The 27,264-nt window shown below is 45.9% G+C and overlaps 1 protein-coding gene across 1 annotated transcript in view; it reads left to right on the top strand.

Moving 5' to 3' along the window:
- KSR2 (kinase suppressor of ras 2) overlaps positions 1 to 27,264 on the top strand; it is a 395,852-nt gene that overhangs the window by 70,563 nt on the left and 298,025 nt on the right. The window contains exons 2-3 of the mRNA XM_058531516.1: positions 9,028 to 9,168; positions 12,822 to 12,972. Of these exons, the coding sequence (XP_058387499.1) occupies positions 9,028 to 9,168; positions 12,822 to 12,972 (292 nt within the window). The remainder of the gene's footprint in view (positions 1 to 9,027; positions 9,169 to 12,821; positions 12,973 to 27,264) is intronic.

Genomic DNA, 27,264 nt, shown 5'->3' with positions numbered 1-27,264 from the left:
TCCTCAAGACTTACTACTGAGTGAAAATGTAAGCTGCAAAAAAAAAAAAAAAAAAATACTGCACCATACAATTTATGCGAAAAAAAACCCTACACATGAAACCACACTGCAGAGTTTCTACGTGTATGTACATATGTATGCAAGTGCATAGAAAAAGGTCTGGAAAGAGGGAGACCAAACTAATCTCAGTAGTTACCTCCATGACCTCCAGGCAGAAGAGGGCCAGCCTCGGTGGGAATGGTCAAAGGGAGCTTTGGTCTTATCTGAAATGTTCTGACATTTTCACAAAGAAAATATATGCTTGTGTCTATTAAATAATTGAAGTAAATTAAAATAAATTTATCCTTTCTGCAATACTGGGGCTTTGGAGTCAGACTTGAGTTTGAATCTTAGCTCTCCACTTACTGGTTGTATGATTGGGAGCAAATGACTTAACTTCATTGTGCCTAATTTCTTCATCCATAAAATGTAGATGTTAATAGCATCTAGCTCCTGGGAATGTGACAATATATTGACATGATGCATGTAAGACCTTCAGCATAGGCTTGATACATGGAAATGCTCAATAATGGTACTTTTTTTTTTTTTTTGGTGAGGAAGATCAGCCCTGAGCTAACATCCATGCTAATCCTCCTCTTTTTGATGAGGAAGACCAGCCCTGAGCTAACAGCTATTGCCAATCCTCCTCCTTTTTCTTTTCCCCAAAGCCCCGGTAGATAGTTGTATGTCATAGTCGCACATCCTTCTAGTTGCTGTATGTGGGACGTGGCCTCAGCATGGCCAGAGAAGTGGTGCGTTGGTGCGTGTCCGGGATCCGAACCCCGGGCTGCCGGTAGCAGAGCGCGCGCACTTAACCGCTAAGCCACGGGGCCGGCCCTCAGTAATGGTACTTTTATTATTGTTGTTATGCTTATTTCATTTACTCTTCCAAATATGGAAAGGGCTCCTTAACCTTTAAGATAGCCAGTGTCTTCAACACTGATAACACAATTATCAACCAATTAGAATGCAAGAAAAACTGTGATAAATTTTATAATAGAGTCTGCACAAACAGAATGCCAAGGAAGAAGTGATAAGGGCTCACTGGAGAAGGTGACATTTAAGATGAACTTTGGAGAAAGAAATCAGATTTCCATGAGTTGATGGGGTGGTGTATCAGTTAGCTGTGAATCCCTATAATGCTGCGTAACAACCAACCACATAACTTTAGTTGCACACAACATAAACATGTATTGGCCATGCATCTGGGGTCAGCTGTAGATTAGTGGCTCTCTTGATCCTGGCTGGGTTCACTCATAGCCAACAGCTGGCTGTTGGCTGAGCTAGGATGACTTTGGCTGAGATGACTGGGAAAACCTGACTTTGCTCTATGTAGTCTCTCATCCTTCAGCTGACTAGCCTGGGCACCTTCTCGTGGAGATGGCAGAGATCCAAGAGAGTAAGTAGAAACACACAAGGCCTTTCTGTTGGTTGAGGCCAGTCACGTGGCCAACCTGATTGGAGACAGCAGGCGCGGACTCTGCCTCTTGAGTGAGTTGACGTCACAGGCACATTGCAAAGAACGTGGAGGCAGGAGGTGTAACAGATTTGGGTCATCTCTACAGTCTGTCACACGTGGGTATGGAAAGGACTTCTAGGTAGGATGAGTCTGAGCAAAAGCATAGAAAGGTGGCATTTGAGGTGATAAATTTATGGAATTGTACGGAAATGAAAGAGTCAAGGAAGGAAAACTACAGTAGAATTGAGCCCTAAATAATAGTCTCAGGAGTTTGAACATTATTCTCTAGGACAGCGTTTCCCAAACTCATCAGTTTGATACCATCATCGTACTTTTCTGCCATATCTGTGTATTTTTTTTAAACCAATTAAAAAAACCCACACATGTATTTAACTATTGTACAACTGTTGTAATGGAAAACTAGTATCACTTGCCATAAGTGGAAGGCAATCAAGAAAATAAATACAATGAAAACAAAAGTGTCATTCAATTGTGCTAAATACTGTTACCTGCCCAAGGCTGACACTGTGTCCTGCTCTCTGTTATAAAGAGAGATTAGCAAGTGTTAGGTGTTAAAGCCATAGTGTCACTGGACAGAGACTGTCTCCTTGATATAAAGTCAGATGGCTGGAGGGAGATTTCGACAGAGAAGACGGCACTGTGTGACGCAGTGTTATTTAATGTCACACCTGGGTACCACCTCGAGTTATCACACACTCGAGAAATACTGCTATTCAGGAATGGGTGTCTTGGGGCCGTCCTGGTGGTGTAGTGGTTAAGTTCGCATGCTCTACTTCAGTGGCCCGGGGTTCACAGGTTCAAATCCCCAGCGTGGACCTACGTACTGCTCGTCAAGCCATGCTGTGGCATGTGTCCCGCGTATAAAATAGAGGAAGATGGGCATGGATGTTAGCTCAGGGCCAATCTTTCTCAGCAAAAAGAGGAGGATTGGCAACAGATGTTAGCTCAGGGCTAATCTTCTTCACCAAAAAAAATAAAATAAAATAAAAAAAGAATGGGTGTCTGAACAGGGTAGTGACATGGTTCCATACCTCTTGCCATCCAACATCTGGTCTTAGTCTAGTTTTTCAATCTTCTGTGACACTTTCTGTGACACACTTCTTTAAAGGTATGGGACATGATGTTCAATGGCTTCCAATTGGCACTGCTTCCTTTATTTCTTTAAGAAGTTGATACAGCATTTTTATTATTTATGTCAAGAGACCAGATCCTTATTTCTTTTGCCATATCTGAATTTGAACACAGGCATATACAGATATAGAATAATAAAGAGTAAAACCTTATTTATTCAGAAGAAAATGTTGAGGAAGACCAGTTAGCAAAAAGCCCAGATTTGTAGATATTGTTAATGACGTGAACACGCATTACTTGCAAGCAATTTCTGTAAGTTGAATGGATTCAAATCCTAATAATTTCAAAATCAGGGTTTACATCATGAATTCGGAAGACAATTTTTTAATCCAACTTTTAGTTTTAGTCCTTATAATACATTTAGTACTTTTAGTACATTGTCTTGCAGGATAACTTGTTAAACTTTGGAGAAATGATACACTTGATCTTTAAAGAATGTTTATTATTTATTTTAAAACGGATTGTTTTGATTTATTAGAAATACTTTTTCTGAGACTGAAAGTCAGTATATTTGGTGCATACCCTCCCAAGCTAATTGTGGAAGATGCTTGTGAATTCGTGTAACACAAAATCAGCACTGTTGCAATGGTATTCTGTAGGATTCTTCCGTGCCACTTTGCATGAATAATCTCTTTTAACCCTCATCACAATCCTAGGAAGTGGTGATGAAAATTAATCTTCATTTTCCAAAATGAGAAAACTGAGGTTTAGAGCAGTTTTGAAACTTGCTTGAGGTGGTTCAGCTGCTGAGCAGTGCGGTGGGGATGGAGCTGGGGTTAGCTTGATGCTGGTGCCTGAGGTTCCGTCCCCTCCCTGCCTCTTATTCCAACACGGGCATGAAAAAAAAAGTAAACCAAAAGGTTCTCTTTTTCTGGTTTTATATTGTGCTTTTCTATTTTTTTCAGTTACTATTGAGTCATCAACTTAAATCAGTGCAAAGGAAGCAAGCCTTCTAGGCACACTTACTGCTAGTGCGAAGCGGCATTGTCTCGGGGCTGATAGGTCCTCTTTGCTTTTAATTATGCGGATTTCCTTTCCATGTAGTGAGGAAAGTTACAATCCTGAGAGGATCTCTTTTGTCCTGAAACTTACTAGAATAGAGGTAGCAACTGTACAGATAACTGTTGGATGCAGGTTTCACATCTAAAATCTTCTTCAGAAATTCAGGACTGGCTTTGATTCTCTGACCCAAAAATATCAGAAAGAAGGTAGAGTTTTGGTTAGTCATATTCTTTTTTTTGTTCGCCCTGAGCTAACATCTGTTGCCAATCTTCCTCTTTTTTTTTTATGTAAACCGCCACCACAGCATGGCTACTGATAGACGAGTGGTGTGGTTCTGCGCCCAGGAACTGAACCTGGGCCACTGGAGTGGAGCACCCTGAACTTGAACCACTAGGCCATTGTGGCTGGCCCTGGTCATATTCTTTATTGAGTTCCCAGAGCCTAACACAGTGCCTGGCACCCTGGTGTATAGTTGGCACTTAGTCAATATTTTTTGAGTGAATGAGTGAACCAAAGATTAGATATATGCAAAGTGTGTACAGGATATCTAAACTAAGTCACAAATTAAAAAAAAATTCTTCGGGCCAGCCCCGTGGCTTAGCAGTTAAGTGTGTGCGCTCCGCTACTGGCGGCCCGGGTTCGGATCCCGGGTGCGCACCAACGCACCGCTTCTCTGGCCATGCTGAGGCCGCGTCCCACATACAGCAACTAGAAGGATGTGCGACTATGACATACAACTATCTGCTGGGGCTTTGGGGGGGAAAAAAAAAAAGGAGGAGGATTGGCAATAGCTGTTAGCTCAGGGCCGGTCTTCCTCATCAAAAAGGGGAGGATTAGCATGGATGTTAGCTCAGGGCTGATCTTCCTCACAAAAAAAAAAAAAATTCTTCTAAATATTGAAAAAGCAAAGCCGTATGAACTTACTATAAAAATTTTAAAAATATATGTGTACAAGAAAAAGTGAATGCCCCTGTTCTCCCCATGTTCATTTTTACTATTACAGCTCATTGTATTGTGCCAGGTATTTTTCTGTGTGTTCATAAACATATCATTAACACAGATATAGTTTTTAAAGTTGAAATGCAATTATATTACCTAGTGTCTTTGCAGATTGCTTTTTTCACTGAAGATGAAGATCTTGGAGATTTTCTCAAATCAATATATATTAATCTACTTTATTTTTGAAAGTTTATATAGTATTCCATTCTATGGATGTGCTGTAACTCATTCATATTTAGCTTTTCTGTTAATGTCCCTTTTTAAAAATTGTTTTTAAGGTTTTAAAATTACAAACTGCTACAATAACCAGCCAGCCTCTTACCCCGTGTACACGCGTGAGTAAAGATTTCTGTGGGGCGGATTCCTAGAAGTGAGAGTCCTGAATCAAAGTGCATGAGTATTACGATGTTGATACCACCAAATCAAGTTGGCCATCCATGGCCTTCTCAATGGTTTCTCACATTCTCACTGACACTGGAGAGCATCGGTGTTAAAAAAATGTTGCCGGGCTGGCCCCGTGGCTTAGCGGTTAAGTGCGCGTGCTCCGCTACTGGCAGCCGGGGTTCGGATCCCAGGCGCGCACTGACTCACCGCTTCTCGGGCCACGCTGAGGCCGTGTCCCACATACAGCAGCTAGAAGGATGTGCAGCTATGACATACAACTATCTACTGGGGCTTTGGGGAAAAAAAGGGAAAAAAAGGAGGAGGATTGGCAATAGATATTAGCTCAGAGCTGGTCTTCCTCAGCAAAAAGAGGAGGATTAGCACGGATGTTAGCTCAGGGCTGATCTTCCTCACCAAAAAAAAAAAAAAAAAAAGTGTTGCCAAGCCTATCCAAACATTTTCCGACTAATAAGCAGGTAATACATATACATTGTATTTTCTAATATTGCTATAAAGAAGGAAACAAGAAAAAATAGGTCACCCATAATCTTACTATCAGATAAATACTGCTAACATTCTGTTATACACCCTCCCAGGGCTTTTCTATGCATCTCCACACATATAGTTTAATAAATTTTTAATGCTTTATTTATACATTATAAATATTATACATATTTTATACATTATTTTTATATGAATACATTGTAATTTATTTACATCATTACCTATTGTTGAAGAGTTGGATTGTTTCCAATCCTTCACAGCTATTATCAACTTGGAGCAAAGCTTCATGAATATTCTTAATTATTTCTTTAGAATAAAAACCTAGAGCAGCATTGTCTGTTAGAAATATAATGAGGGACAGATGTGAGCCAAATGTGTAATTTTAAATTTTCTAGTAGCCACATTAACAAGAAACAGCTGAAATTAATTTTAATAATATATTTTATTTAACCCAGTACATCCAAAATATTATGTAAACATGTAGTCAATGTAAAAACATTAATGAGATATTTTACATTATTTTTTCCTACTAAGTCTTTGAAATCCAGTGTGTATTTTACACTTAGAGCACATCTCAATTCAGATCCTAAAATTTCAAAGTTAGAGTAAAATGTAGTTTTATGAAAACAATAAAATTATGTTTAACAGAAAAATGCTTTACATGGCTTCCATTTTTAAATTTAAATTAACTTAAATTTAAAATTCCATCCCTTAGTCACACTAGCCACACTCAGTGCTCGGTTAGCCACTTGTGGTTGGTTGACTACCATTCTGGACATTTGACATAGAGATTAAATCGATTTTTTTCCCGTCTGCTTCTCAGTGTGTGAAACCAAAGCAGAGTTGGGGGATGTGTCTGGATATAAGATTTGAGAATCCACTGGCAAGTGTCAAGATCTGAAAAAACAACTTAAATCAGAATTAGAAATCTCAAAAATGAGGGGGCAGAACTCAAGAAAGGATTAGAAATGAAAGGAAAATTTTATTCGTTAAGATACAGAGGTGAGAAGTAGAAAACTTTTTACAAATCAGACATTCGTGAAAATCTTCACGAGGCAGGCAGCAGAGCTAGGGTGAGAGGGCAGCCCAGCGGGGGTCAGGGCCCATGAGGGGAGCATCAAGCAGGGAGGTTGTCCAATCCAGGATGGCCCTGGGCAGGGCAGTGGCCCAGTGGAGTTGGGATAATAGCTAAATTCAGCAGATTGAGCAAATAAATAAATATATTGAGGATTATTTTTCTCGTTGTCTGAGAAGAGTGTTGCAAATATGGGAAGGGAAAAAGCTAGAATAAACTCTGTGGTGTTGGATTGGGATTAGAGGTATCAGTTATCAATACAAATAGATAAAACAATAGATATAGGCATAACCTTATGTATCTATGTATACATATATGCATTGCACATATGCACATAATTGCCTAGGCTGTTTCCAGAGGGCACTGGAAATGATGACACCTCAGTATCCGTAAGCACACCAACCACCCACATCTTGGTTTCCAAAGACCATTTTCTGCTCAGAGGAACCGTCGCTCCTTGGAGAAATGACTGATTCCAGAGCCGGGCAGGACAAGAACAAGATGAGCCTAGAAAATTTTGTTGTGCAGGAAAGTAAAGAAGTGCTCAAAGAATGATGGGGATGTGTCCAAGTATATTTATTTCTTTTGAGTGGTTTTCTGTACCTGTGTCAAGAAAATGGTTAAAACAATTCAGAAAATAAAAGACAGACATGAGAGTTCTGTAGATATCTTAGCTGAGAGCCCCACTCTGAAGTCTCAATAGGTCGGACTCTATTCACTCAGAACTACATTGGAGAAAGAAACATATATTTTTTTGACATTTTCTATTCTAAATTGAGATTCCAAATGGAAAGTGTTCCAGGTACATGAGCTTACCGTGTGATTATTCTGTCTCTATTGCAATGAAATGTAGGCTTGTTGAGAATGGCAACTTTCACCTTATTAGTAGGGTGAACAAATTAATGTTATCTTAAAAACTTAGTTTTCTGATTTCTTCCAGTGGGCTTCAGTCTCAGGCAGGCTATCCAGATGGCAGCAGGGACGGCCCGGGCAGCTCCTGGCCTCTGTGGCATCTTCCCGACAACTCTAGTGGGAAGTGAGGGCTGTCTCCTGGGCACTTGGGTGGAGCTTGTTGGGAGGCTTCTCGGTGGCCCAGCCTGGCTCGCTTGTTATCCTGATCCAAATGCTGTGGCCAGGCTTAGGTCACATGCCCACCTGCAGCCCAGGTTGGGTGGGGTGGGTGAGACCATCCTCACCTGAACCGCATGGACTGGGAACTAAAGAAGGAAAGTTCCCCCAAAGAAAGTTGAAATATTCGTTTCAGCAAAAGGGGCAATGGAGGCCAGCTGGACGGAAGCGACAGATGCCCACTGCCGTCATCCCCTGCTCCGAATCTTGTGATCCTGGAATTCCAGAACTGTCTTCTTGATAAATGTTGGTTGACAGTGCTTTGAAATGCCAAAGGCATTTACATACCTAAGGATTTTATTTTTGTTTCAGTTAATTATCTTTATTAAATATATTTTAAATTACAAAGATGATAATGTGCTTTGGGTAACAATGGAAACCAAGCAAAAATATATTGAGGAACACTGAACCATTTTTTCTCACCCCGTCTATAGTGTCTCCCGGTCCCAGTTAGCAGCCTGGGGTGTGTCTTCCACACTCTTTCTCTGCTCCTGCACACATGTATGGCCTTTCTTTTGTTAATGTTGCTAATTTTTACATAACTAGCAATAAAACACTTTCCTTTCTCGTGTCCTGGCACCCTTCCAGAAGCATGGGGTCAGGTCTCTCTCATTTAAAAAGATTTGTTATTTTGTGAATTCCTGCATATGATTTAAGATTCAAATGGTACAAAAGGGTTTAAATAAAATGTTTCTCCCACCTCTGTTCCCCACCTGCTGTCTTCCCTTCCCTAGAGATTGGGAATCTTTCCAGATAGTGTCCGCATTTACGAGGATATGTAAATGTAAACATTGCCCACACGAATGGGAGAGTATTTGCGTTTATTTGTGTCAACGTATCTTGGAGACTGTTCTATGTCAGCCACAGCACGCGTCCTCATTTTACTCTATAGCTGCATAGGGTTCCCTGTGTGCATGTTCCTCATTTATGAGTCTCCTACTGATGGACGACCCTCAGGGTGTTTGCAATCTTTTGCCATTGCCAACAGCACTGTAAGAAATATGCTTTTACACAGCCATTTTGCGCAGGATGGGGTGTCTGTAGGGTGAGTTCCTAGAAGTGGAATTGTAGGGTCCAGGATATGTGCTGTGGACATGTAGAAGGATGAGACCCCAAGGCTCCCCACCGAAGTGCCCATGCGTCTCCCCCTCATTGCAGGTGAACCAGTCTTTAAAATACGGAGTTGGAGGGGCTGGGGCGGGGCGGGGGCGGTGGGGAGATCCTTGCCTCTCCTTGTGGCACTGCCTCTGAGACGTGTCCTCTGTCCTCTTCTGTGTCTCCGCAGAGCAAGCTGGTGAAGTACTTCAGCCGGCAGCTGTCCTGCAAAAAGAAGGTGGCCCTGCAGGAGCGCAACGCCGAGCTGGACGGCTTCCCCCAGCTCCGGCACTGGTTCCGGATCGTCGACGTGCGCAAGGAAGTCCTGGAGGTGACCCGAGGCGCCCCGGGCCCCCTGCCCCTTGCTGCCCAGCAGCCCGCCCCCCGGGCAGTGGGTTTTTGCTGTGCCTGGCACACAGTCGGCCTTCAGTAAATACGTATGGGATGAAGGCACCGTGGATCTCTGATGCTATCCGAATGGGGTCATTAAGAGTGTGGGTCTAGAGTCAGAATCTCTTTCAGCTCCGCCACTTATTAACTCAGCCCCTCTGGCCAAATCACTTTACCTCTTGGACCAGTGCGGTCCAGCAGGACTTTCTGCTCTGATGGACATATTTTATCTGTGCTGTCCAGTGCAGTAGCCAACAGCCACATGTAGCTGCTGAGCACTTGAATTGTGGTTAATGCATGAGACCGAGGAACTGAATTTTTAATTGTATTCCATGTTAATTAACGTGGCCAGTGGCCACCGTATTGGACAGCACAGTCTTAGGGCATTAGTTTTCTCATCTGTTAAATGGGATAATGATTGTCTCCTCTTCAAATGTTCTGCTCCTACGTAGTCTGGCACCTAATAGCACACAGTAAATGTCAGCTTATTATTATTGTTATTGCTGTTGTTGAAAACTTTGGAAGTAACAGGTTTTCCAGTGGCAAAACAAAACCAGAACACGTGCTGTCTTGTGTCCACCCTCAAGGAGTGGACCACATCCTCTAGGTCTCAAGGACAGTGAGATTTCCTTACCCTCTCAGATCCCAGGTCCCCACTGTTTCCAGTGACCGAAATCCTTTTCCTAATAAAACCAGCTCACATTTATTGAATCTTCTGTGCCAGGCATTGTACCAAGGGCTGTACTCCCAGGATCTCAACCGTTGAGAGTGTTTAGACCCTCACAATGACCTTTTGAAGTAGGTAGGACTATTATCCCCTACAGACCTGGAAACTGAGGCTCAGAGATGAAGCGATTTATCCTGTTAGTGAGTGGGCGGGGCCAGCAGGAGAACCCAGCTCGGATGGACGCTGGAGGGTGAGGTGGGAAGCACTGTGCTTTCCTCTCCTTTTCCTGTTGCCGGGGCCTCCTGAACTGGGCAGAAGAGGGGGTGACCCCCCTTACGGGGCCAAGTGCCATTTCTCCAAGTGCTCCCTGATTCCTGCTTGAAGAGGCCTGGAAGATTCGCTTCCACCTGTCTTTTTCAGACCTTGTCCCCGATGTGATCTCACCTGAATCCACCAGATCTAACAATCGTGAGCTAGACACGCACCCCATCCCTCCATCCCTCCAGCCCCCACCCCACCCCACCCCACCCCGCACATGCGCACCAGGCGGAGTATAATTCTGTCCCCTAGTTCATTCCCAGGATGGCAGTTTCATGTAAATATCCTTAAAATGAAAGGTCCCGTATGAGTACATTTTATTTGCATGGCCCAGTATGCTTTTCAGAAGCTTTTGGGACCATTTATTTATCAAGTGGGGCGAACAAGGCAGCGACAAATCTTCCAGACCCGAGATTGAAAACTGGTGGCCCTCGAGCTGTATCTGATGCACAGACATTTTTTGTTTGGCCGATAGGATGTTCAAAAAAATTTTTTGAGCCGATATTTAAAAGTTGAAAGAGTTTGCGTAAAAAAAACGGACCTCTGGCTTCTCTTGAAAAATCAGAATTGCTGACCACACTGAGTGGAATTAGTGACTGGTGGCAATGAACTGAATTCTGCTGCCCCTTTGGATCCCGCGGGCTCCCAAGTTCACAGCTTTGCTCGTTTACATTTACCTGGCCTGCAGGTACCTGAGCTCTGGCTCTTACCTTGGTCTGTGAGAATCTTGAGTCCAAGGCCACCAACCAGGGGGTGGGGACGGAGTTGGGGTTCCCGCGCTCTGCCTGCAGCTCACGCATGCGTCCACCAGAGGTCCCCTTTCTGTGGAGGAACCAGCAGGATGGAGAGAGCTCCAAAGTGAGACTGCCTGGGTTCAAACTTACTTGCTGGGTGACCTTGGGCAAGTGGTCTAACCTCTCTGAATTTGAGTGTCCTAGTGACAGACTAGTGATGATGATAAAAGTCACTACTTTATGTCTTTGTGTCCTTAAAAGAAAATTCATGAAAAGCACTTAAAACAGTGCTCCATTCATTTCATTTATTCTGATTATTTTATTGAACAGAAGTGCATCTGCTCTTTTGGCCCAGGTTTGTTAAGGCTTTCTCCATGTTTGATGTCATTATTACTTTTGTGATTTTTTTTTTTGTGAACCCTAAACTTCAGTGTAAATTGAATATTTTGGGGGGTAAATTACAGGCTTAAAATGCGTAAGTGAATCCGGCAGCAAAGAGAAGAATTCTTTTATTCTTTAGAATTTAGTGAGTCATCCCCTCTAAATGCGATTCATTTTGTACCTTCAGATCCTGGTCCATCACCTTTCTTAAAGTGGGGCTTACCTGCCATGTGTGCCTATTTGAGAAAGCCTCTAAGTGACTCAGTTTCTGTTCTCTCTCTGCCCCCGTCCTAGTGAGTTGAAAAGGCACTGATTGGGCTTCGGCTTGTGCCGTGCACCTTTTTTTTTTTTTGGATAGAATTTTTGTGCTGGTGCAGTTTCCCTCCTCCTCGCTGCCAGTTTATTGTGGTGGCGGCGGGATGTCTGATTTTGTTGTAATACACAGATATGACCACAAGAGGGCAGAAGTATTCCACAATATTGCCCTAGAGTCTCCAGCCGCAGATAGCTACAACTTTTATTTAAATAATAATAATATATGTAAAAACGTTGGATACTATTAAGTGATATAAAATAAAGGCTCTCTTTTTATAATGCATAAATATAGAAGTTTGACAAATTTCAAGGTGTATCCATATTACGGTGTCTAGGGATGCATCATTTTGGGGAATGGGGGGTGGTTCCTGGCGGTGGGGAAGAGACACCTGCCCAAGACATTTGTAGCCGGGAAGCCTACCTGTTCTGTTCTCAGCCCATCTCTCCAGCAGTGCCCCTTTCCTCCCCCACGCTATACTCCAGCCTTACCACTTTGTCTTAGCATGCAATGCTGTGCCCCGTGGGGCTCAGCCACAAATCCAGTTTCCTTTTCAGCACTGAGCAACCTACAGGGTTCCAGCCCCTTTCCCCTTAGAGTCCCTGAAGCCCCACTGTGAATCCTAGAGCGTGTGGCTGGAGAAGAGAGGAACAGGGAGTGGGGGACAGCCATCAGGAGACTTGGGCTGTCCAGTTTGCTCTGCTCTGAGTTCACCGTGGATTTGGGACATGTCACTGCAGTCCACGCTGAGCAGGAGACACTGAGGGCCATCCGAAGACCAGGAAAATGGAGTCCTTCCCATAAGAAGCTCAGAAGCTGTGTAGGGAGACAGATAATTAACTATCACCATTTATGGAGCGTTGACTATGTGCCTAGCATACGTGCTAACTTACAGAGTATGTGCTCTTAAGATTCCCCTTTTACAGGTGAGGAAAGTGAGGCTCAGAGAGGTTAAGTGATTTGCCCAAGGTCATCTAGCTAGTGAGTGGCAAAGCTGAGATTCAAACCCAGGTCTGTCTGACCCCAGAGTCCTAGACCCAAACATTTTGCCGAGCAGCCATCCACACAGCGCCGGGTGTCCCGCTAGGTACCACTAGGGGGCAGCGTGGAGGCCAAGACGGTGTTCCTCCCCGCCCCGCGCCTGCGGTTTATTTACCATCCTCCTCTCCTCCCTCCCCTAGGAGATCACCCCCGGCCAGCTGAGTCTGGAGGACCTCCTGGAGATGACGGATGAGCAGGTGTGTGAGACCGTGGAGAAATACGGAGCCAACCGGGAGGAGTGTGCGCGCCTCAATGCCTCCCTGTCCTGCCTGCGGAAGGTCCACATGTCAGGTGAGCAGGCAGGGGGATGGCGGCTGGTCCCCAACACACCTGCCGCCGTTCTTCCAGATTCCTGTGCCCGCAGCTGCGGGCCAGGCCGAGACAGAGTCAACTGGGGATGGTAAACACCACTCGTGAGCAGAGGAAGAGGGGCCTGGGGTTTGGAAGCCAGAAGTGGTCAGGGCAGCTCCTGAGAACTGTTGCCCGAGGGAGACCTTCTGAGGTTGTGGGGTGTTCGGTTCTGGATAATTAGGGTCCAGATATGGAAGCCCTGAGTGTGCGTAGGAGACCAGGGTCTTTTTACCATGGATATTCTGAAGTGCCTTTGTATTTTGGGTCAACATCTAACTTCTTATTTTTTACATAAACAATATACATTCATTGTAAAATAAATCAGAAAATGGATTAACAAAAATAAAATAACACCCTAAGCCCCATCCTCTAGGGGCCTACTGTTGTCATTTTAGTATAATTTTTGGCATAATTCTTCCAGACAAATAGATATGTGCATACTTTCTTTAAAGAATAGAATTAGGGGGCCCGGCCCGATGGCGCAAGCGGTTGAGTGTGCACACTCCGCCACTCCGCTGTGGCGGCCCCGGGGTTCGCAGGTTCGGATCCCGGGCGCGCACTGACGGACTGCTTGTCAGGCCATGCTGTGGCGGCGTCCCATATAAAGTGAAGGAAGATGGGCGCGGATGTTAGCCCAGGGCCAGTCTTCCTCAGCAAAAAAAGAGGCGGATTGGCAGATGTTAGCTCAGGGCTGATCTTCCTCACACACACACAAAAAAAGAATAGAATTAGGATTATCCATACATATTATTTGGAGACTTTTTTTTTTTTGTTCCATCTAAAAAAAATAACCTCTGTGACTCATTCTATCAGTTTGGGGTCCAAATATATTGTCATCTTTCTTTGCTCTTTCCCATTAATTGCTCAAACTCCTGTTTGCCTTTATGAGCAGGAGATCAAATATTATCCTCTTGAGGCTTTCTGCTTCTCTCTAGTCTCATGATTTTTGCACAAATTCTGGGGCCTTTTTCAGTCCTAAGGGATCAGTTCTGCAAACACCAACCAAAGAAAAGGGTTATTGGTCCGCCTGCACGGTTGTTTCAGTTCCCACCACAAGGTGTCGCTGTTGAACATTAGTCTGGCACAGTCGGGCGGATGCTTATCCATAGCTGCCCTTGCTTGATTCAACATGAAACGTTCACCCAGTATTGAGTGAGTGACTACTATGTGCCAGCTGTGCTGGGGATACAGCAATGAACAAAACAGAACATATTTGAAACATGTCATTGGCCCAGATCCCCCACTGCATGCCCCCTATTATATTCTTTCTTGTTAGCAGATCCTAATCAAGGCTACAGTCGACATCAAATGGGATCTTGAGTTGGGGGCTGTCCTGTCCTTGAAGGATGTTTAGTAGCATCCCTGACCTCTACCCACTAGATAACAATAACATCCCCCCCAAACATGACAAACAGATATGTCTCTGGATATTTCCAAATATTCCCTGTGGGGACGGAATCACCGCTGGTTGGCTTATTACGAAGGTCATGTTATTCCTTACTGTAGACAATGCTGTTGACTCAACTAACATTTTCGTTCCTAAGAGGGGCCTCTCCATTACTCAATACAGACGAAACCTTGTCAAGGAGATTCCTCTCTCTCCCGACAGTGAGAAGCAGCTGGCCATTTTCTCTCCTTTAAAAAATTGCACTGAGTTACAATGTTATAAACATCTTCCTTTGTCAATAAACGTGTTTTCTCCTCATTTTTAATGCCTGAATACTGCCACCGTTTATTCAACTGGTCTCCTATTTTTCGAAATTTAGGTTGTATCCATATTTTCCTGTTATAAGCAGTAAACAGCTTTGAGTATCTTTGGGTACATCCATGGTTATTCTGTTCGTGTGAATTCATAGGCATGGGGTTCCTGCAGCAAAGAGTTTACATACTTTAAGACTTCTGGTGAACATTGCCCTATTGCTTTCCAGAAACTTCGTACCAATTTATGCCCCTCCCCTCCCCCACCTCTGCCCTTGCAATGCGTGAGAATGAGCATTTGAGGACTGTTTCTTAATTGCTTTTCTGAGTCCATAGCTTCTCATCAGAATTGTGTCTCTGAGTTTGGTAAAGTCCTTGCAAGTGGAGCTGGACTCCAGTTCTGCCTGAGAGAGGCGTTTACGTCCCCTCCGCGGGCTGAGCAGTCACCCCTCGTGGCATCCTGGGCTAGGGGAGACCTTGAGAGGACCTCTAATCTGGAGTTTTTCAGACCCTTCTGATCAAGACCACAAAAACAATTGCAGTTTATATTGCAACCCCATGCACACACACACAGCTGAAATGAGTTCCATGAGACAATACTCATCCTTACTACGCCTGATATTTCACATTCTTTTCTATCTTATTCTATATAATTTACCAAATGCTGGTGACGAAGGGCCCACCACTGTCATCTCACACCTCCCTGGTGGGTTGTGAGCCAGGATCGCTGCCTCCACCTGGGCTCGCCTCCACCCTTCCCAGGCGGCTGAGATCCCGTCCACAACGTCCTGCCTCCGATGCCAGCCTTAGAGCCACCGGGTCCTTGAAAGCTGTGGCCAGCGCTGCACTTCCGCCCAGGCCCTCCAGCTCTTAGCGCCGAGCCCAGCGTGGAGAGAAGCTTGGCTCGGAAAGGATTGTCCACTCACTGCTGAGTCTTCTTAATCTCATCCTTCACTTCTGCCCTTCTCGTGTGTAGCTGTGCCACTTCTCACCTCTTTATTTTAATTTTAACCTTTTATGGGGAGTGACTTTTTTTTTTTTAATGGATGCCTCTGTCGACCAAGGAAAAGTTCACTACCATCCAAACAGCAGATATTTATGTAGATGATTAGAATTGCAATTCGGAAGATGCAGATTCAGGTAGAAACCCAAAACGCGTGGCCATTACAGGAGAGGGGCTCAGGGTTTTTGTGGGAAAAAGGAGGATGAGGTGGGTTGTGTTCAAGCGGAGTTCACTGGTGCTGGATGAGGTGAGGCTACTTTGTGCTTCATGGATCGGCTTGGGAGTCGGTCATCGGGCAGAAGGCTGGACTGTTCTTCCTTGATTGGTTAGCGATTCGGTCATCCACAGTCCAGTTTCTTCAGTCCTTACAGACAGTATTCTTGTCCTCACTGACTTCTTGGGATGTTGGCGGTTTGGTCCAGTTTGGAAGATAAAACAAGATGTGCAGGGCAATTCCTCTGACATGGCTGCTCTGGCTCTCTTTGAATCTGGCTCACTCATGTCATCTTCCACACCCCACTCCCCCACTAGACACTACGCTGCAAGGGGGCAGGGGTCGCCCCTGTTTCTGCTCACCCTTGTGTTCCCCGCTCCATATCTGGCACAGAGTGGGCTCTCAATAAATCTTTCTGAATCAGTGCACCTCCCCCCATATGTAGCCCATGAAAGCTCACCAGGGCCTCAGTGTACAGAGTCTTTCTCATGAATTGCAAAGTACCTCAGGGTTTGGCTTCTTTTTGGAAACCGAATGGGGAAATGTGAACCCCTGAAGCCCTAAACATCGAACAAATCTACTAGTTACTTGAGGTTTCCTAGATCAGGTGTGTATTTCATGTCTTGGTACTCACGCCACCGCCTAGAATTCCCTTCCCTCTTTGTCCTCCCGGTGAATCCCTGCTTATCCACAGGCCCAACTCCTGCCTCTAGGGCTCTGCACTTTGTTGAATGAATGAGTGAATGAATGAATGAATGGATGCTTCTATCACCAACTGATCATGCCATATAGTGATTGTCAGTCTCCCGGTCTCACTCCGTCATCCGACCGTGACCTCTCTGAGGGCAGGCGCGGCATGCTGCTGTTCACCCCTCTATGCGCAGAACCTCGCCGGCATTATTGTTGAAGAAAGTGCGGGAAAGCCGCGCGACGTGCTTGTGACTGATCTCCACCAGGGGGAAGCAGTGAGCCATCCTCGAAGGATCCTTGTTTAAATGCTCTTCTTCCCTCAAAAATTATCATTGGTTCCTTGAAACTTCTCTCTTGGGAGCTGGATGGTTTATCATTTCCTGCACTTCACCTTAACCAAAAATGGTATCCTAAACTAGGAAACAAACCAGTGTCTTTCCCACTAGACTTTTGCTTCTTGAGGGTCATACTATATTTATTCATCTTGGTATCCCCAGCTCTCAGCTGGAGAGCTGGAATCTCCCTCAGAGATGAAATCAGATATTTTAAATTCTGATGCGAATTGGGGACTCAATGCGTGTTTGTTAAATGACTGAAGGAATGGAACAACAAAAGACCCCGAATAGCTAAAGGAATCCTGAGAAAAAAGAACAAAGCTGGAGGTATCACACTCCCTGATTTCAAAATATACTACAAAGCTATAGTAACCAAAACAGCATGGTACTGGCACAAAAACAGACACACAGATCAATGGAATAGAATCGAAAGCCCAGAAATAAACCCACACATCTATGGACAGCTAATCTTTGACAAAGGAGCCAAGAACATACAATGGGGAAAAGAAAGTCTCTTCAACAAATGGTGTTGGGAAAATTGGATAGCCATATGCAAAAAAATGAAAGTAGATCCTTACCTTACACCATACACAAAAATTAACTCCAAATGGATTAAAGACTTGAATGTAAGACCTGAAACTGTGAAAGTTCTAGAAGAAAACATAGGCAGTACGCTCTTCGACATCGATCTTAGCAACATCTTTTCAAACACCACATCTGACCGGGCAAGAGAAACAATAGAAAAAATAAACAAATGGGACTACATCAAACTAAAATCTTCTGCACAGCAAAGGAAACCATCAACAAAACGAAAAGACAACCTAACAATTGGGAGAAGATATTTGCAAACCATACATCTGATAAGGGCTTAATCTCCAAAATATCTAAAGAACTCATGCATCTCAACAACAACAAAACTAACAACCCAATTAAAAAATGGGCAAAAGACGTGAACAGACATTTCTCCAAAGAAGATATACAGATGGCCAACAGACACATGAAAAGATGTTCAAAATCACTAACTATCAGGGAAATGCAAATCAAAACTACAATGAGATATCACCTCACGCCCGTCAGAATGGCTATAATTAACAAGACAGGAAACAACATGTGTTGGAGAGGATGTGGAGAGAAGGGAACTCTCATACACTGCTGGTGGGAGTGCAGACTGGTGCAGCCACTATGGAAAACAGTATGGAGATTCCTCAAAAAATCAACGATAGAACTACCATATGATCCAGCTATTCCACTGTTGGGTATTGATCCAAAGAACTTGAAAACACCAATTTGCAAAGGTACATGCACCCCTGTGTTCATTGCAGCCTTTTTCACGATAGCCAAGACTTGGAAGCAACCTAAGTGCCCATCAAGGGACGAATGGATAAAGAAGATGTGGTATATATACACAATGGAATACTACTCAGCCATAAGAAACGACGAAATCCAGCCATTTGTGACAACATGGATGGACATTGAGGGTATAATGCAAAGTGAAATAAGTCAGAGGGAGAAGGCCAAATACCGTATGATTTCCTTCATTAAGTAGTAGATAATAACAACAATAAACAAACACATAGGGACAGAGATTGGATTGGTGGTTACCAGAGGGGAAGGGGGGAGGGAGGAGGGTGAAAGGGATAATTCGGTACATGTGTGTGGTGATGGGTTGTAATTAGTATTTTGGTGGTGAACATGATGTAGTCCATGCAGAAATAGAAGTACAATGATGTACACCTGAAATTTTTGCAATGTTATAAACCAATGTTACTGCAATAAACAAAAAATTAAAAAAAAAAAAATGACTGAAGGAATGTAAGTTGTGTTGAGAAACTCATGGAAACCAAGCATGTGGAGATAAGGAAGCTTAATGCCTGACCAGGAATATGTGTAATCTGTCTCTCTGTCCGTCCCTCCCTCCTTCTCTGTCTCTCTCTGTCACTCTGTCTCTCTCTTTCTTAGAGGATAGAGGTGGCTTTGCTTTAGAGTTGTGACTCTAATCTTAGTTTTCTCCTTGGGTTTTGGGGATATCTCTATTTCCCAGTGCCCAAGGAACCCCAAAGATAGGAAAGCTCAACACTTGCTTCTCTTCTCCCAGCCTGTTAGATCCACCTCAGCCTGAAACCAAAGAATACTCGATCATTTCTCAACAAACTCAAGGGACCCCAAAGCCAGGATGTCTTAATCTTTCCTTATCATATCAGCTGTGGCCTGAAACCAAAAAACATTCATTCACTCATTCAACAAAACTTATTAAATATTTACTATATGCCAAGCACTGTCCTAATCTCTGAAAATGCTTAGATGTCTGTCCTCATGGAGTTTACATTCCGGGGGGGGAGACAGATGATAAATTATAATCATAATAAGCATGTACATTTTATGATGTGTTAGAAAAGAAAAAGTGGAGCAGGCTAAGGGGGGTCAGTAGTGTCCTCCGGGAGTGGGGGGACAGGTTGTCATGTTGAACGGAGTGGTCAGGGCAGGCTTCCCTCCTCTTCAGTTTTCCTTTCTACCTTCTCCTTCTCAGTCCTCAGTTGTTTGCCAAGAGTATGGAATCTGGAGTCACACCAACTCGGGTTCAAATTCTGGGTCTGCTGTGTGATTTTGAGTACGGTATCTCCTGATTCTGAGCTTAGTTTCCTAAGCAGTAGGGTGGAGATGATCATTTCCGTGATCCACATTATCATGTGGATTTGTTGTTACTCTTATTGTCATCATCGTTATCTTCATCATCATCAGCAGCAGCAGCACCATCCTTGCCTCCATCCTACAACCACCATCACCACCATTCCTACTCCGGTTTCCGCCATCACCAGCACTACCACTGCTACCACCATCACCGTCACCATCACCACAGTCACCATCATCACCATCACCACCATCACAATCACCATCATCACCATCACAATCACCATAATCACCATCATAATTACCATCACCACTATCACCATCACCATCATCACTGTAATCACCATCATCATCACCATCACCATCATGACCATCACCACCGTCACCATCATCATAGTGACATCATCACCATCACCACCATCAGCATCATCATTACTGCCATCACCATCATCACCATCACCATCATGACCATCACCACCATCTCCATCATCATAGTCACCATCATCACCATCACCATCATCAGTACCATCACCATCATCATTACCACCATCACCATCATCACCATCACCATCGTGACCATCACCACCATCTCCAGCATCATAGTCACCATCATCACTATTACCATCACCACCATCATCACCCCAATCGCCATCCTTACCACCATCACCATCACCATCGTTGCCAGGGTCCTTTAGTCTTTCTCTGCCCCCAACTCACCTTCCTCTACCTCTTTCTATCCTCCTCTCTTTTTTTCTCCAACGGGCCCCTGACCTTCAGTTTTCTAATTCTTTGTTTCTCTTTGATTTCCCTTCCCTCTGAGTCACTGTCTCCCTCAACATTGCTCCTTCTTTAGAACCTATTTACGCCCTCTGTCTGGCTTGATTAGAGGTGGCCCACCTTGCCCTGGCCAAAAGGGTTAAAGCAGAAGCCCAAGCAATTTTTCCATGGCACATAGCCCCATTTCCCCCTCGTGGTCACTTCGGAGCTGAGGTCCTAGAGTGAAATGGATTTGGCTGCCGGAAGAGCATGTTCTTGCCATCCCCTCCCCCTCCCCCTCCAGCCCAAGACTGAAGACCTCAGGTCTGAAGACAACAGGTTCCCTTCCTGAACTTTCCTCTCCTGGGTCACAGCTGCCTTATCAGAGGAGAGCCTGGGGGGGACGTGGCTCAGATATCAGGGTGCTGTTGCTGCGACTTTCTTTCTCTTTTCTGATGTTTCCTCTTTCTCTCTACTCTTTTTCTTGGTCTTTTGCTTGTTTTCAGCCTAATAATGTGTGGACACTGTCCTAAGGAAAAACCCGGGTTCCAGATAATGGAAGACCTTGTTTCCTCTTTCCTTTCCTTCCCTTCCTCCCTCCCATACATATATATCATCACTCACTATGCGTCTGACGCTGCTGGGTGCCAGGGCTTCAGGGTGGAGCTGAGACCTAAAGCTGGAGGGGGGTGGTGGGAGCATGCAGAGGTGCCCTGCAGCAGGAGGGAGCATGGAGCATTTCAGGCACAGAGAGAGTAGTGTGGCTAGCCTACTGGGAATGCTGGGGAGAGCCGTGGGAGCTGGGGTCAGACAGGTGGGCAGGGCCAGCCCCCACACCTGGCAATGGCAGGGAGCTTGCATTGCAGGGCTTAGAGCGGAAGATGCCTGGATCACTTGTCCGGTTTGCAGACACACCCTGGCTGCAGAGTATGTGGGTGGCTTATGCGAGATGCCTGGCAGTGCAAGAGGAGGCTCAGGGGGCCGTGCAGGGGGAGAGAGGAGACCGGGGTGCTGCTGGCAGACAGGTGCCCCTGCACCCCGACAGCTTCCCGGGGGGCTTGCTTTGTTGGGCCCCCTCCAGCGCCTCCTCCTGAGTGTCCGGGGGAGACTGGCAGCCAGGAGAAAAACAGGATGCTAAGTGGCCCCAAAATAAGACAGCCTCAGATGCTCTCTGCTTCTTCCCGGTTGGGGCGTTGAATGGAGCCCTCCAGAACCCCGCCTTCCCTTGTAGCCTTCCTTTGACTAGAACAAAGAATGAAGCGGCTTGATTGCCCTATTGTTCCAGTTGCTTCTAACTTGGGGACGGCTGGGTGGCTGAGGGAGAGCCGCCCCTCCCAGAGCCCGCAGTGTCTGGTGCACACATTCTCCAGCCTCCTGGCCCTGTGGGTTTAGGAATCTCTTACACAGATGTGGCCCTGTCTCAGGACTCTTGGTTGCAAGTGACAGAAACCTTAATGCAACCACACTCATGCACAAATGGCTCATTCATTCACTCTGTAAATACTGACTGAACTGCCTCTGTTGTGGTCACCCGGTGGGGGGTGGGGGGACTAGGGACAGACTAGGGACGTAGTGGTGGGTTCCCACCCTCAGGGACCTTGTGTTCTAGACCCGAGTTGTCCAAGGGGGCGGCCGCCAGACTCACGTGGCAAGTTAAACTTGTATTCATTAAAGTGAAATAAAATTAAAAATTCACTTCTTCAGTGGCACTAGCCACATTTCAAGTGATCTGTAGCCATGTGTGTCTAGTGGCTTCCCTCTTGGGACAGCACAATTCTAGGACATCTCCATCAACACAGAAGGTTCTGTGGGACAGCATTGCTCTAGAATATATGGCGAGAAACGGTAAATAGGAAGACTATCAAATGGCGATCAGTTTTATGCAGGGAATTAAAATAGAGTGATGTGATGGTGACTAGGTGGCCAGCTCTGATGGGGTGGTCACAGTGGGTGTCAGGGTTCTACCAGAGAAGCAGAATCAGTGGGATAAATACAGTAAGAGATTTATTACAAGGAATTGGCTTAGGCAGTGGTGGGGGCGGGCTGGGCAAATCTGACATCCGCAGGGCGGGCCATCGGGAAGGGCAGCCCGGAACTCTTGGGCGTGGCCTGAAGCTGCTGCCCATGGGCGGAATTTCTTCTCTTCAGGGAAGTCTCCATTCTGCTCTTAAGGCCTTTGAATGGATTGAATCAGGCCCATCCAGATTATTGGGGAAAATCTGCCTTGCTTAAAGGCAACTGAGTATAGATTTAATCACATCTACAAAATACCTTCATAGCAACACCTCGAGTTGCTATGTCTAGGTGTCTGACTGAATAACTGGGGACTGTGGCTTAGCCAAGCAGACACATTGAACTGACCATCACAATGGGCCTCTCTGGGGAGGTGACATTTAAACTAAGACTTGAGGGGCCGGCCCTGTGGCATAGTGGTTGAGTGCGCACGCTCGGCTGCTGGCGGCCCAGGTTTGAATCCCGGATTCAGATCCTGGGCGCGCACCGAGGCACTGCTTGTCAGACCGTGTTGTGGCGGCGTCCTATATATAAGTGGAGGAAGATGGGCACAGATGTTAGCCCAGGGCCAGTCTTCCTCAGCGAAAAGAGGAGGATTGGCATGGATGTTAGCTCATGATCTTCCTGACAAAAGAAACCCAAAAAAACAAAAAAGACTTGAATGACAAGAAGGTACCAGAATGGGGAGATTGGGGGAAAAGCATTTTGAGTAGAGAAAATGGGTCATGCAAATCTTTAAAGCACTTTTAAGAAGCAGAAAGATGGCCCATGTGGCAGAACCATGAGGTGTGTTCTGGTGACCGATTGTTGTGTAATAATCCACTCCCAAACTTAGCGGCTTACAACAACACCTGCTTTGTTATCTCTCGTGATTCCTGGGGTTGGCTGGGCTCAGCTGGATACTTCTTAGATTCCCTGTGTTTTGGCTTGACTGGGCAGGAGCGTTCAAGATGGCGCAGCACATGGATGGCAGTTGGCACTGGTTGTTGGGTGGGAGTTGAGCCCGGGCTGTCGACTGGGGCACCCACATGTTACCTTTCCATGTGGCTTGGGCTTTTACAACAGGAGTGAACATTCCAAGAGGGAGGAGATGGAAGCTGCCATTCATGTTAGAAGCTAGTCCTAGAACACGTACAATATTGCTTCTGCTGGTAACTGTATCAACCAAGGGTCAGTCGGGGATCAGAACCACTGTGAGTGTAATGGAAAAAAGAATTTATTATAGTAGAGTACAGACCTTTATATGACTGTAGGAGGAGCTGGGGAAGTAAAAGTTCAGAAGGGGACACTGAAGATTGAGAGGAAGGTCCCTAACCTGCCTTGATATGGGTAAGCAGCCTGGGTTGTTGGGAACATCTGGAAGCTAGCCTGTCTAGCTGTTGCAGGGGAGCCATGAAGAGGGCCTGGTGTAGATGTCTATGGAAGGTCATTGGTTCTCTGGAGCTCTTGCTTCTGTGAGTTTGCAGGGAGGTGTCTGGTGGTGGACCTGAGGTCACTGTTGGTCACCAAGGCCCACTGTCAGGAAGGAGAGTTGTCCGCGGAGTGGGGAAGATGGAGGAGAACCTGGACCTGCACCTCTGCATCTGCCTCCCATGGCCCCTAAGCCGTGTCGCCCTTCAGAGCGTGACGGCTGCTGCTTCAGTTGTGCCTAAATTTTGCACAACTTCACTTTTGGCCAACTCTAACCTGGAAGCCTATGGAGAAGGGGATTCTGGAAGTGTTGGTGCCAGCATGGCCAACTTGACAATAGGCGGGTGCAGCCCAGGGGGCAGGGGCAGCAGGAAAGAAGGTGGGGGCGGAGACGCAGGCGGGGAGGAGCCTCAGAGCAGGGCAGGGAGCGTGGGTTTCTTCTAAGCAGAATGGGAAGCTGTTGGAAAAGTTTTAAGAAGGGAATCATCTTGATTCGATTTCACCTAACTCATAGGTTAAGGATGGATGGGGCTGGTTTTAGGCAAATTTCTATCCTTCAGCTCCTCTCCCTCCTTTATCCCCTAGTTCTGCTTCCCTTGGGATTGGCTTCAACTTTCCCTGTTTAACTCTGCTTTGCTTTCCTCATCTGTAAAATGGGGATGCTGATAGTATCTTTCTCATGGAGTTGTCACAAGAAAAGAAATGAGTTAATATAAATAGACAGCCTGATGTCTGGCAAATGGAGTGCTTACTACATGTTGGCTCTGATTATCTTGATTATTTTTCTAAGTCAGCTTGCCCGCTACCCGTTCCCTCCCAAGCTGAATCTGAAACAAGCTATTCTTCCCACACAGCCTCTGGCTGCTCCCTGGGGGCAGGACGTTCCTCCCCAGCCTTTGTCTTACAGCCAGGAGAGCAGAGCCCCCGTGAGCCCCCTTCGGCTTCGGCTGCCCTCCCCAGTACAGCTGGCCCCACTTCCTCCTTCCTGCAGGCCACCTGGGCCCCTCTCTCTAGCCCACCTGCTGCCTCGTGCTGTGACACAGGCTTTTGTAGAACCCCCCAGTAAGAACTAAGAGAACTTGGCTCCCTGCGGTCATCTCTGATGGGTACTGTGCTCCCTCCCGCTCTTTATTCCTGGCGCCCGGCAGCTGCTGAGCAGAATTGGGCCCAGAACTGACACTGAACTTGTACAGTTTGCAGGGGCTGGACTGTTTGAGGATCGTGGGCTCCATGTGCGCTGTACCAGCTGAGCTAAGTCAGACCCAGACGGAGCGTTACATCTTAGGATCAGATCCCAACTCCTTCCCCCAGGCTCCTGACCGGGTCCCTGTCTCCTGATGTCTTCACTAGCTCATCACCCCCAGCTACCCTGACCTCGCTTTCCCTTGAAAAGCCTGCCTCAGGGCCTTTGCACAAGTCCTTCTTTCTCCCTGGAATGTACTGCCCCAGTCTTCCCCTGGCTGGTTCCTTGTCATTTTGGTCTCAGCTCAAATGCCACCTTCTCAGAGAGCCCCACCTCCATCTCAGTCACTCACTCATGACTCTCTTTTGTTTTCTTCATGGTCCCTATCACTTCTGCAATGATTTTGTTTATTTATTTGTTCATTTCTCTACCCCTTCTCACTGGAACAGTGGTTCTCAGATCTGAACGTGCATCGGAATCCCCCATAGGCTCCACCCCAGACTTCCTGTTTCAGCTGGTCCAGGCAGCACCCAGGAATCTGCATTTTTAACAAGTTCCCGGGTGATGCTGATGCTGCCTGTTTGGGGACCGCACTTTGAGAACCACTGTGCCAGAACTGTCCCAGAGCCTGGCTCAGAATCGGAGTGTAAAGAGTAGTCATTGGATGATTGACTGAACCGTGGTGGTCCACAATCACAGTAACAGCCAGTACTGCTTGAGTTCTTACCGGGCCAAGTGCTGTGCTGGATAATTGACAGGCAGCGCTGGCTCGTTTAATCCTTTCAACAGCCTCATAAAGTCCACATGATTGTTATTTCTATTTTCTGGTAAGACAACAGCTCAGAGAGGTAGGCTTCTTGCCCTAGATCACACAGCAATAGAGTGTCAGAGGCAGGATTTGAACCCGGGTCAGTCTGACTCACATAAAGCTAAGGCTCCCCTGATAAGAGAGGGGTGGGGATGGCTTTCCCCTTAACTCTCGGAGGTCCTTGTATTCCCGTTTGCTCCGCTTGAGTGGGCAGCCCTTTGGGGGTCTGCTTAAAGTAGAGCTGAGATAAAAAGCAATTATTTAAAGGCTATATGTAAAACCACATAACAACACTGCACATTCACAAAGCACCTTCAGTTTTAGGAAGCCCCTGCGAGCAGATGATCTCATTGGATCCTCACAATCGTGTGAGTCGTGGGCAGACCAGGATGTGTGCCCATTCCACAGGTGGGAAAACAGGCCAGGAGAAGGCCACTTTGACTTGCCCAGAGTCTCCCAGAGCCGGGATTGGAACTGCAGCGTCCTGTTCCCCCTTCTCAGTGCAGAGCCCTTTCTACTATGGGGTATGCGAGGGTGATGGTGGTGGCTGTGTTTCCCCTCCAAGTTGAGTCCCGGAGCTGGAGAGCAGGGCCCCACCCTAAGGTGGGTGTGGCCAGGAAAGGCTAGAGGTCCCTTGAGCCTCTTCAGAGTCCTGGGGGGCTCCCCTTCTCCTGGTGGGGTTGAGTCCCTTGGTGAGTGTCTCTGCCTTTCTCAGGCATGGTCTGAGAGTGGGGGAGGCACCCTTGGGTATAGGAATATGTTTGACAAGTTCAGTGCGTGTGCAGAAGGAAGGCAGGAGGGGCCGGGAGAATGGAGAAAAATGTCATTACGTGGTGTTAATATTTGGAACGAAATTATTTTTGCCTCCCCCAAAATGTCCCAATACTGTGACACGGCACTGCGGGAAACTGGGAGATGTTCCAGTTCCTTACAGCTGTGCTTTTGACTCAGGTGGTCTTTTGCATTGTTTAATTATTTTCCTGATTAACTAACTTACAGTCTTGTATGAGAAGTACCCAAGCTATTGTTTGGGGAAGGGGAAAAAAATAGGCACTGTTTTGACGGAATTTACTTGTTACTTAGTATTTTAAAAATGGATACATAGAAAAAATGCCCAGAAGGAGACTTGGATGTTTCACATAGTTGTTCTTTGCTTTAGGGGTGAATATTATTTCTCTTCTGCTTGTCTGCCTTTTCTATCTTTTGGGTAAGAAACAGGTAGTTGTGTAACTTCGATGAAAAAAATTGGAAGGAAAACTCCTCCTCGAACCCAGTCTGTAATATGTTCCTCCCGGCTGCCAGCGCCTGGTGAGGCTGGATGCTTAGACCCCACAGACTTTGATGATTTCCTCATTGCTTAAACCTCCACTTTGTACCTGTTCAGAAGGGAAAACTTCCTGGGCTGCATATTCCAGAAGTAAACCTTCCCATGGCTTAGATAGACAACTCCTGATAATGCCTCAAAACGCAACTTAAATGTCACCACTGCTGAGA

The sequence above is a fragment of the Diceros bicornis genome, chromosome 35, assembly GCF_020826845.1.
Source record: "Diceros bicornis minor isolate mBicDic1 chromosome 35, mDicBic1.mat.cur, whole genome shotgun sequence".
NCBI classification, from domain to species: domain Eukaryota; kingdom Metazoa; phylum Chordata; class Mammalia; order Perissodactyla; family Rhinocerotidae; genus Diceros; species Diceros bicornis.
Note: the sequence above shows the minus strand (reverse complement) of the source record. Positions and strands in the feature narration are given on the sequence as shown.